The sequence below is a fragment of the Pleuronectes platessa genome, chromosome 1, assembly GCF_947347685.1.
Source record: "Pleuronectes platessa chromosome 1, fPlePla1.1, whole genome shotgun sequence".
Lineage (NCBI taxonomy): Eukaryota > Metazoa > Chordata > Actinopteri > Pleuronectiformes > Pleuronectidae > Pleuronectes > Pleuronectes platessa.
In genome coordinates this window covers 19,660,041-19,672,067 of record NC_070626.1, presented here as the reverse complement: position 1 = coordinate 19,672,067, position 12,027 = coordinate 19,660,041, and the positions used below count along the sequence as shown (strand labels likewise).

General features: G+C 39.4%; 1 protein-coding gene across 2 annotated transcripts in view; it reads left to right on the top strand.

Moving 5' to 3' along the window:
- Nucleotides 1–3,981: 3,981 nt before the first annotated feature.
- tcf12 (transcription factor 12) overlaps nt 3,982–12,027 on the top strand; it is a 70,479-nt gene continuing 62,433 nt past the window's right edge. For both annotated transcript variants that reach the window (XM_053414756.1, XM_053414680.1), the window contains exons 1-3: nt 3,982–4,177; nt 4,848–4,936; nt 5,164–5,236. In XM_053414756.1, the coding sequence (XP_053270731.1) occupies nt 4,865–4,936; nt 5,164–5,236 (145 nt within the window). In that variant the 5' untranslated portion in view covers nt 3,982–4,177; nt 4,848–4,864. The remainder of the gene's footprint in view (nt 4,178–4,847; nt 4,937–5,163; nt 5,237–12,027) is intronic.

The window sequence follows — 12,027 nt, the reverse complement described above, 5'->3', positions numbered from 1 at the left end:
TCTTCCTTTTTCTTTAATGCTCGGTGACAGCTGATGTGTATGGCGCATTACCGCCACCTGGCTACTGGAGAGTGCGCGACACTTCTCTGCAGGCACATCTCTGTTCAGTCTGTTCCATTTCCTTTCACCTTTCCTTTCCTCTCCCCTCCTCTCTTATTGTTTCCTTCACTTTCCTCTCCCCATTTTCTTTCTTTTCCTCTCCTTTTATCCCTTTTTGTTTAATTTCCTTTCCCCCTTTCCTTTTCTTTATTGTCCTCTCCTCTCCTCTTTTCCCCCTTTCCTACCCCTCCTTTCCTTTCTTTTCTTGTCATCTCCGCTCCTCTCCCCCTTTTCTTTTCCTTTCCGTTTTTCTCCCCTCCCTTCCTTTTCTTTGTTATAAACTTTCATTCTAAAGACTTAAATTTAACCCTGCAGATGCCTCATGTTGTAAAGTGCTAAAAGTAAAATCTCACGTATGATTTATCTTATTTCCAAAAAGTACAATTCCCTAAAACGTTCACTGTAAAACAACTACACTAATTCATTCAATTACAACAACTTTTGAATCAGAATCAGTAATAACTTTAATCATGCCCACAGGGAGAATATGTCACAAAGTAAAGGAAAAGTAAAAACTAGTGATACACAGTAAACCAAGTGAAAAGAAAAAAAATCATCTGCCCAAGTTCATGTGTGAGGTGGAATCTGCCTCTCTATGGCACACAGCAGGTCCCGGGTCCTTTCCTCCCTGGTGGTGCAGTCCAGAACTGAATAAACATGGGGAGTGTTTTTGAACTGAGGTCCCTGGAGATCATGTAGAGTCTGGAGTCTGGAGTCTGGCTGTAAATCAAAGAATACCACTCGCAAAGCAAAAAGAGGGGAATTAGTTGCAGAGTGAAGGTGCACTGGCAGAGGTGGGATAAAACTACTGTCTCAGGGCCTTTACGCAAGTTTAAATTCAAGGTAGTTTTTCCATGTGATACCATTTATACATTCTCGTCTACATGACTGTTTAATATGGCTGCTTGATTTAAGTGCAAACAGTTTGCATGGGACTGGTGGCTTCTGATGAGGCAACATAAGAGTTTAGGAATCACAGATTTAGACCAACGTTTATAAAAACAGCCATGGTGAGTAAACTAAACACTGACGTGCTCCTTCACAGCAAGACGTTTATCTTTGTATCAGATTCATCTCTTCTCAATCCTTGTAAACATTAGGGCATTATAGAGAAACTATGAACTAATAAAATGCATTTAAATATAAATAGATGTGGACTTTTTTTTTTTACAAAATATTACAATAAAACCTTTGACTGACAGGTTGTTACCTATGTTTCAACCGTTTTATTCTGTATATCTTACAAACGTATAAGTAATCCCCATGTGTAAGATAAGTAGAGAAAGCATAAAGGAAAAGAGGTTCAGCACATCAACTGTGATAATGAAGATGTGCAGCAGATGTGTAGCTATCCATCCATTAGCTATACCACAGTGGATATGGAGCCAATCACAGCTGACATTGGACAAGAGGTGGGGTACACCCTGGACACGTTGCCAGCGTATCACAGAGCCCTCATACAGGGGCTTAACCCAATGTGGGACGAAGCCCCCACAGAAGGAGCAAACATGTAAACTCGACACACAGGGATTCGAACAAAAAACTTTCTTGCGATGAGTAAATACTGCTACCTACTGCTCCAGCGTCCAGTCCCCTGTATAGCTATAGTGACTCAATTAAATTATATATTTACTATACTTACTCATAAAAAAATACCAAGCTTCTGTTAAGTAACTAATGAATCAGCTATTTTATTTTGGTCTTGTTGCAGGTTTTCGGGCCATCTTTCAGGTACCTCTGAATACAAATTAGTGGAATGTAGACATCCTCGTCGTCATCAGCTCCTGCTGCTCTCTGTTCAGTCATGTTTTTGACATGATTATCCAAGTCAGATCTAAAAAAAATGCATGATGATAGAATCAAATGAAACACACAACCACAAATTATCATGCAATATAAGCTGGATGATATTGTGTAAAATGACATGCTGATCTCTTGAATGGTACATTCATCCTTGTCAATGGTGACCCCATCTCCACAGCACTGAAAATGACATTACAATGGGGACATCTGTCCTGACTTTGATCTTTCCCATGCGTCCTGTCTGTCCTGGCTTTAGATTGAGTAAATGCAAATGTATGTTTTATGATTTATTAAGTCATGGTCAGGGAGCCCTGGGCCTAGGTGAAACATACTAGAGGGAATGGGTGAGTGACATTTTATAGTTAGACATTATAAAAAATATATGCATGGCCAAAACAATGGCAATGGCAATACTTAGTCAGTGCAAGTGAGGTGTTAAAAACAAGGCAAAGATATGACTTATTAGCTTTCAGGGGCAGATTCATTTCCAGGACTCGATAATGTTTTTTCATAGCTGTAATAGAATAGATATAATCATTTGTAACAACAGATGTAGATAATTTTGGAAGATCTGTGTTTGTCCAACAGGTGGCAGTCTGGAATTAATAATAGAGGGTACAGGTGCCTCCCATGGATTCATGCTTTGAATATATTAGAAAAACTGATTTAGATGAAAAATCTTCCTTAATTTCCTACTGTTGGGCTTTTTGATTCTGATTTTAAAGTGAAAAAATTCAGTTGACTAATAAAATATGTCTGTCACTGTGGTCCACATCTGAACATTTAATCATAATAATTAATAACTCCAACCTTGTGGAGAGCAGGGTCACCAAAATCAATACCGACATTAATGGTATCGTACCTGTAAGACTAAAACCCTCACTCCCCATGGGTGAGTTATTAATTGTTATCAATAATTAAAAAACATCTAAAAACTATGCTAAGGCATATTTTTCCATAATGAGGGTTCTAGTGAAATCCACATCTGTGAATATCTTTCCTACTTCAAGTAGTACATTAAGAATAGTTTATTTTAAAAGAGGCAACATGTATTTGTTTAAGATCGTCCCCTTTGCTTTTGTTTTTATTCAGTATTAAAAATTTGGGATCAATAAAGTTAATCTATCTAAAGAGGCAGCACAATAAAATGAGACCATTTCATAACCAGTTAAAAACTCCTTATAGCATGTTGCTGTGTTTTCTCCTAATTCTGATCTTACTGGATATTTGAAAGATTTTATGTTTTACTTCTTCTTTTTTCTTTTTTCTCAGGTGTAACTTATTTTTAAATGTCATCGCTGTATTGCTCTGTGGTCTCCTTAAATAGTTTCTTGCTTTTGAACTGTTTCCTATTGTTTCACCTTGTAACTGTGTTGCAGAGGGCTGCATAAATAAAGATTATTATTATCGTAATATTATTATATGTGGAATGCATTTAATGCGAAACACGTTGTTGTTTTAAACGTGTTATATCAAATGTAGACTTATTAATTAATTATTTCTTTTCAGGCGAATGAATTGGCTTTTTGAGGGCTTTAACATGTTCAAATTCGCACCTCCTGCGGAGAAGTGAACCACGCACCTCCTGCGCAGAAGTGTACTGCGCAGGATTGATTTAATAAAAAAAAAAATTTGTTCTCTTTGCCCACAAAAATATGTTATCATGTAATATAACGACAGAGTTTAAAGATGTCTGTAAGCATGTGGGAGTAGAAGAACAAAGGGAAACATGGGAGCAGTGAGATGAAATAATTCACTTGTTTTTATCCAATGCAACAGCTCATTAGCTCAAGTGGTAACAAATACCTAGTTATTATTGTGATTATGGAATCAATACACTGCGTTGCTTTCTTTCAGGCATATAATAGGTGTGTCTAAGTAAACTGAATGCTGTGGTGATGAAAGTGTGTTTATAATGTTGACAGTTGAGTTATTTACGTCTTAATGTTTACTTTCCACCTGACGACTGTAATGATAATCTGATGGTCGGTGTGTCAGTGAACGTGAGCGCGCGCCGAGTCCCGCAGCATGTCCCGCTGTGCAGGACCAGCATGTCACTGCGCTCGGCGGAGGGATACAATAACCAGTTCCATCGTGGTGCTGAGGCTTTCGCAAAAAGCAAAAATGTCTGCCTAAGGGAAACTCGTAACTGACACATATAGAGGATATTTTCACAGGTGCCGCCGTTTAAAGCCGCGTTTCGCAGTTTCGAGGCGTGTCGCAGCAAAGCGAGCCGCCGCCAGAGCACCCTAGTTGGGATTTCAATCGGGAAAAGGTAAAACATTTTGCAGGAGTTAGTGGGAAGCTGTCGGACCTGTGAAAGAAGTTGGGAGTTGAGAAAGAGCCTAATTGGGGTTTTGTGTGGTGGAGCTGGGAACTGGTGTAGTCATGTGCACTGTTTGTTTGTGTGTGTTACTTATCGGGCTGTGATTTGTGTTGCGGTCCGCTCTCCACTATAATATAATGTCCTCATGGACTGACACCACTAGCTGTCTTCCACCCAGACGGACCCGTGCGTGCGGCTAGCTAGCCGCTCCGCTAAGTGACGCGGGGCGCCTCCGCTCACATCAGCCGTCGGTACGTCCAGAAAACCAGTCTGATAAACCACTGACGTTCAATTCGTCCGTGTTAAGTGAACCAGTCACTTGTGTAAACGTGTCAGCGGCAGCGCGCGGAGTGCGAGGCTGCAGGTTAACACGCTGCAGTTCACCAGCAGCGGGCACTTCTCCTTTCAATCAGACGAAAGAACTGAATGAGTGCAAATAAATCCCTGCGCCGTGTGATCGATCGCTGCGTGGCAGCTCTGTCACTGTCTCTACGCGAGGCTCCGCCACAGCCAACTTTACTCCACTGTGATGCTCCTTATTCCGCAGCCACTACAAATCACTCTCCGAGGCACTAAATAGTCCCCGAAGATGTGACCTGATGCACTGTGTTTCCTCCAGGTTTCTAGATCGCCAGGATGAATCCTCAGCAGCGGATTGCCGCTCTCGGAACAGACAAGGAATTAAGTGACCTGCTGGATTTCAGTGCGGTATGATGGCTTTTCACTCTTTCTTTCTTTCTTCCAGCTCTGGGGTCTTATAGGTGTGAGGACTTTCATAGACTTACTGATCAACATTGGCTGATAGGATTCTATAAGCTGTCTTTGATTTTATTGAAACTGTGAGCTGCTTTCAGGATGATTACAAGTGACAGTTTTCCTTGACACAGTTGAGTCTTTGCTCTAATGTAGACACGTGTCCCTGTTATTCCCTTCAGATGTTCTCTCCACCTGTAAGCAGAGGGAAAAACAGGCCCACCACACTTGGAAGCAGTCAGTTCAGTGCATCAGGTAGGAGCCATTCACTCAGCAAACCCTCCTCTCTCTATTCCTGCTTGCATGCATTGATCGATCTGCACACAAAAATCATTTTTATTGACTAATTCATTTAAAATATATATATATATTGTTTGGTTTTATTTCTAAATGGAAGGCAGAAGGAAAATGGTCTTAGTTTCTTGCATGTGATTCTTGTTTGTGCTGTGCACATCTGGTGCTTGAAACATGAGCTTCCCACCTGGAATTGTAGAGGAGCACTGTAGTAAAGATGTGGAACAAAGCACTATGTAGGCCATATACATTTATAGATGTTTTATTTAGCTTATTAACATGCAGGTGTAACACAGTGAAAGTCCGTTACCTTCAGATGTGTTAATAAGGCGTTATCGGCTGCTTGGATCGAGGTGTGTTGTGTCGGTGCAGCAAGTGTTCACGGAAACATTGCCTGTGCTCTTATCACGGTTTGTGGGGCGTGTGAGGAGTGTTGCAGGCACATATTCAATCAGATGTATTAATGTCTGTAGTTTAATGGGAATGTGAGGCATCTTCTCATTGAGTTATGTTTGTTTTTCATTGACACATTTGTTTGATAATTGTTCATTCTCATCCTCATACTCACACACACTGGTGTTTCTTCTCACCCCTCGCTGTTTTTTGGGGGGAGATTATCTTTGATCATCTTTGTTGTTGACCAAGTTGGTGGATGGTTTTGGTTGTGTTAACCAGAGTTTGGATTCCCTGCTTCTGGATCACTTCCTGGCTACAAACGCGACAGGACATTAATCCGAAGCGCATCTATTGTCTGAAAAAAAGTCAACAATCGGGCATTATGTCCTCTGTGAGCATCGACAAAGCTTCGTTGTTGTCAGTTATCTGTGAAACGAAAGACACATGTAGTGGAAACTGAACAAAAACACAAAGGAACAAGAACAGAGCTGTTACACATGAACTGTGGAGTTGTGAGCATTGCTTTTAGAAAACCTAATCATTCAAGTGGGGAGTGGGTGTGCTCTCTTCAGTAAAACAAATGACAAAGAAAATCCCAAACGGAACTCATTTTATGTACAGATGACACAAAAGGTTCAGGTGATCATTGTTCTAGTGTCTTTTTTAGCGTATCTCAGGTGTTTTTATTAACTTGTGGACTAAATATAAATCAACAGTTTAATGTTCAGTCCAGCAGAACAACAGCTCTGTGTTTATTATCCAATTGTGGGTTATGAAATGTTGTTACAAGTCAACTTGTTGTGTCATATATAAAACACCCTAATGATGCATAATGAAACCTTTGATACCTGCTTTGCGAACGAGTACATAGGATTTTTCAGAGCCAGAATGCATCAACCATAAACGAGCAAAATAACAGGACTGCCACGAGTGCCATCTCCAACATTGGGTCCAGCCATGTCTTGTATTGAGCATTGATGTGTGTTTTATGATTTGATAGAGTCAGATGTTTTCATCATGTTGACAGCAACCTTTAGGCTGGGCCTTGCACTCTGTGGCTTTTAAAATAGAAGAGCATCAGCATGGTGCTTGTTGTGAAACAGAAAAGAATTGGAGACTGTCAGGAGAAATGTGTGTCACAGCCAAAGCCTGTTGTCGGAGCTGCTTGTTCTCTGGACACCAGCCTCATCCTTTAGAAACGTATCAGTCTAAATGTGGACTGCGGATTCCTACCACTTCCAGCTAAAATTATCCCAAAATGTATACATGACTTACAAGATACTTTTCTTTATATTGCTATATCTAGGACATTTTTTTTTTTTTTTTTTTTTTTTTTCATGAGGCAAGCACATGCACAACTTTGACTGTGTCTCCTGAGGTGGATTATATTAACACGAAGCAACCTTTAGTCTACAGCTGCATGCATACATTATGTGAGCTTATTGGCATTCCAGGTAGTTGTCGTTTATTTCTTGACAAATATTGCAAAACTCATCATATTTTAGATAATGTTGTCAAAAGGATCTCCAGTACCTTGAGGTGTGTCAGGTCTATAACGGGTAAATCCATCCTCTTCAGCCGGTAGTGTGGACTCCCGGGTCTCTGATCCCCACAGCAGAGGAAGGAGCATGTTCATAAGCGATTGTGAACATAAGGCAAGTGAGTGTGCAGACACAAGTGTGGAAATTGCAGGGAATGAGAGTTTGGATTATTGTATCTCAGCTGGGTATAGCCAGATAATTGAGACAGAGTGGGACCAGCGAGACCCTTCAGAAGTGAGCCAGAGAAAGATGGATTGGAAAAAATAGCCAGCGTGGCTCAAACAGAGACTCATCACTTCTCCCTTCCAGCTGTGTTGATGATGTAGATTTGATGAGGCTATTTAGTGTAGTGGGGCAGTAGATGGCGGTTGTTAGATGGGTAAATTTCATTTAGGTTACACCAACGATAATAATTTTTTATTTTCATCTCTTTCACTAAGTGTACGCCTGGTCCTCATATTACTCAGGAGTTTTCGAGCCCCTTAAAAAAAAAAAAAAGCCATGCTCGCTTCCTGATGACCATTCACAACATATCCTTCCCTGATTTGTCGCGCTCCTGTCACATGACTCTTTTCCAGAAGACAACAAACGGAGTTAGCTTTGTATTGTGACTAATGTCCTGCTGCAGAGTAGAGATTCAGCTTCCTGTTTATACTGGCACTCGCATGCCCAGTGTATGCAAGTGGTCATTCGTTTTCAGGTGTGTTATTCCAGGAAGAGATTATAATGCTTGTCTGAATTGAGCCGTTTTAAACATAACATATATTAGTGTGGATATATTGTTGGTGTAATGAAGTGGTGCATTAGTTAGCAGTGACCAGCAGCTGGAGCTGGTTGGTTTGTCATCAGTCGAGTCCTAAATCAAAACAAAGAAAACAGTTTTTGTTGTTGTTGCTGAAAGCAGCTACAGAGAGCCCCCCCCCCCCCCCCCGCAGCTCACTGTGTGATCAGTTTTAATGGTAAAATCAACTGCCAATCACAACAGAGAGCATGAGGTGCAGTCATTTGAGTCAATTCATATTCTGAAATTATAACTATTTAGATAATAGTTTTGATTAAGCAAAAATAAAATCCTTACTTGCAGTGAGATAAAAAATTGTCTCATATGAAAATTCTTCTTTTACATTAATGGATGAATAATAATAGTCGACCTCCTCCATTTGTAATTGATGATCATAATCATGGTTGTGAAAATGTGATATTTTCTAAGATGGTTACACTGAGTACATTTCATATCGTTTAAACCTAATAGACAATCATTTTCTGACCTGTCGGCGTTTGTGTGTTTTTGTGTTCTTATTTAATCCTGTTAATAGTATAACAGTCCCAGGGGACGTTGACATTTTAAGCTAGGATGGCACTCAATAGAGCACATACCTCCGCCAAGGCCCAACAGTTCCCTTATGAAACCAAATTTAAATCCACAACCAATCTCAGGAACCAGCAAATGTAAAAACAGACAGGGGTGAAATCACAACCTCCTTGGCAGAGGTAAAACAATTATAAAAAAATAAAAAAATAGTCACGTATGTAACCTCAAACAAGGAGGTCACGATTTCACCTCTGTCGATGGTTTTGTTTGTTTGTTTGTCAACAGGATTACACAAAAACTACTGGAGGAATTTCCACAAAACTGGATGAAAGGATGGGACATGGGCCAATGAAATAAAAAGACAAAACTCTTGTGCAGATCTGAGACAAAGGCTGATAAAGGAATTTTCTGTAGGGAATAATTTGATGGATCTTGATGAAAAAAACTAAACAAATCTGTGTTATTTAGGGCACTAGCTGATGTAATTTACAGTTTTACAATCTTCAACGATATCAACTCTCTCTCTCGCTCTCTCTCTCTCTCTCTCTCTCTCTCACTTTTACTCTTACTCTTAATACAAGTTAATATAATTTTACAGTGAAACGGAATCTGGGCTAAAACCTCATTTTACCCTCTCTGACCCGGTCGAAACTGTTAATTTAATCTCCGTCCAGCTTTTTCTCCACAGTGTTTATTTGTAAACATGCAGTTGATGCATTCTCGTTTTCAACATTTGTGCTGCTCTCAGTTAATTTATACAACAAACCTTCTTTTCCCCACATAGAGCCAGAAGCTCTCTGCGAGTCTACAAAACAGGACTGTAGTTTGGATTTGTGTACATTAACATGACACAAATCATACATTAAAACTGGTGAGATACTGAGGCATGAACCCAATAGATTTATACATTCATGTACATTTAATACATGATTTCCTTCAGGTGGCTGGTCTTGAATTATTAGACTTTTCCAGGATTTCCAGGTACCAGGAATTTTCAGGAATAATCAGAATATAGGGAGGGTGTTTGAACATAGGGATGATACATTTATCCTGGGTCATAGGAAATAATACGTGAGTCTGTGCTGGGAATCAGGTTAACTGGTTTTTAAATGACTGATATTTCTCATTTCATTCAAGATGCTGCCTGGACCAGACGTTTTTCTCTTTTTTCTTTTCAGCCAGAAGATACCAGAAGGATTTGGATTTGATAGTTTACTCAGGTGTTCATAGATGAATCTGATCTATTTGTCCGAAGATATTAAATAATATTTGAGAGTATATGTTGGAAGGTTATCAAATTTGTATTTTGTTAGTTGTTGTTTTACTTCGCTGTATATCCAGGGTGAAAAAGTTTAAATTACATATTGTAAATATATTATGCTTTGTATTGCTTGATTCACATGTTTTCTTTCAGAAGGAATCCAGCATTTTGAGAGCTTTAATATCCTTAAAGCTTCATTTCAAGATACATTTCTGTTAATCCAGGGCTCATTTGGTTTTGTCTGTAATTTTTCTGTCTGTACAATTCAACTTTCAAATGAATAAAACATCCTCCGAGGATTTTTGTGGCAAATCATAATCAGATGCAGATTTCATGAATTAATTGACAAAGAAAAACAAAAAATCGTGTCGGTACAAAGACATGATGAAGAAGTAACTGATGAGCATTGATAGTATTCTTAGACTGTATGTTGACTGCATGTGATGAACAAATAATTGTCTTGTATAGTATTAAAACAATGGCAGGATTACTACATAAATATTTAACTCACAAGCCCAAGTGAGCTGTACAACACTAAATGTGTAAACTCACCAGAGTTTGCTTTGACCAAACCATTCAGCTTCCATGCGAAAACATTTTAAATGGAGAAAATAGATGTTCTCCTCAGTGTGGGACTGAGTGTCCTTGCTTATTCAGTGGATACAGGGGTGAGGCAGCACTACTTAGAAATTATTACCCTCTGTTTGCCAAGCTGACACTTTACAATGCTTCAGGCTTTTGGCATGATCTTACAACAGAAGTGGGGGAAATTTCTCTACTGAAAAAAACAACAACCCTGTCTTCCTGTTGGATAAGTTTTGTAATGAACTGGGGGCTTGGGAAGGGTGTAGCTGTTTTATGAATGACTCAATAGAGAGTTGTGATCGCCAACATCTGTGCTTACTCTGTCAGCCCTCCACATTCTCACCATAGGTTTACAGAAAAGTTAACTCTGTATATACCTTATAATGTAATATCTTATTTGTAAGTCATTCTCATTATTTCCCTGATATATTCTTTTCTTTGCCACATCTATAGACTTTATTTGGAGAATGCTGCACAGCAGAGATCACGTTTATGAATTATTCCTGTGCTAATTGTGTTGTTTAGGGAGATGTGTTCCACTCAGCAATCGGTTTTATCTTGTGCCAAAGAGAAGCATAATTAGTATCAGGTCAGCTTGATGATAATACAGTTGCTGAATATACTTACTTACGCCTGCTAGTGTATCTTTCAATAAAGGAGTTTACATTGGGAATTTAACAGTGACATCCTTTACTTCTACAAATCTATATAAATTCACCACTATTTGTTGTTTAAAATCAAATAAAACCCATCAGATGTTTCAATTCAATGTCTATATTTCCAGTGACTATCCTACTAAATGTTCCAGAATAACCACAATTGAATTGCGTTTCTAATCCTCACTGGTTTAAATGTTTAGGTCAACTGTATAAACACCTCTCTAACAGTTCAACAGCACCACAAGCTACATCCTCAAATATTACCATGAGATGTTCCAGCATGGTCTACATGCATTGGGCTGAGTTAGCAGAGCTGAAACCAGCTGCTTGATGCTGCTCGTCATATGTGACTTAAATTTGCAGCTAAAAGACGCCAAAAACATCAGTTGATTCAGTTTTTGATTCATGTGTGTGTGTCACTGCCAGCCCCTTGAAACGTATTGGAATCACTGTGAAAATACAATAATGTAGATTATTGGAGCTTTGAACAAACTGTCCGAAAGGCTTGATAGTGTACGTCAGACAGACTATTGAACAGTAAAGCATCGGGTCTCCTGATTCATTATCTTTATGCTTCAGCCAGTGAATTCTTTTTTTTTTTTTTACTTTAGCTTCTTGTGTCAGTGAGTAATCTTATTGTGCTGGCTGTCTGTGCAGGGAGAAGAGAGGGGACCCTTGAGCGCTGGTAAGAGATGGTAATCAGACGAGATGACAGCCAGTGGCCCGGAGAGCAAACACGGCCCATTGTTACATCCACTGCGTGAAAGGCCTCAGTTGGGCTACAATATGTCACACTGGTGTTGTCACACAAAGTAAACCCATGTGCCTTTAGGAACACAGGCAGTAGTTACTGCAGAGGTAGTTCAATTATTGTTGCCTCCACTAGGGAGGTTATTTATTTCCCCCTGTCCATTTATTGTTTGTAAGCAAGATTACACAAAAATTACCAAACAGAATACCACAAAACTCTGTTGGAGGATGTGTTCTGGGTCAGGGAA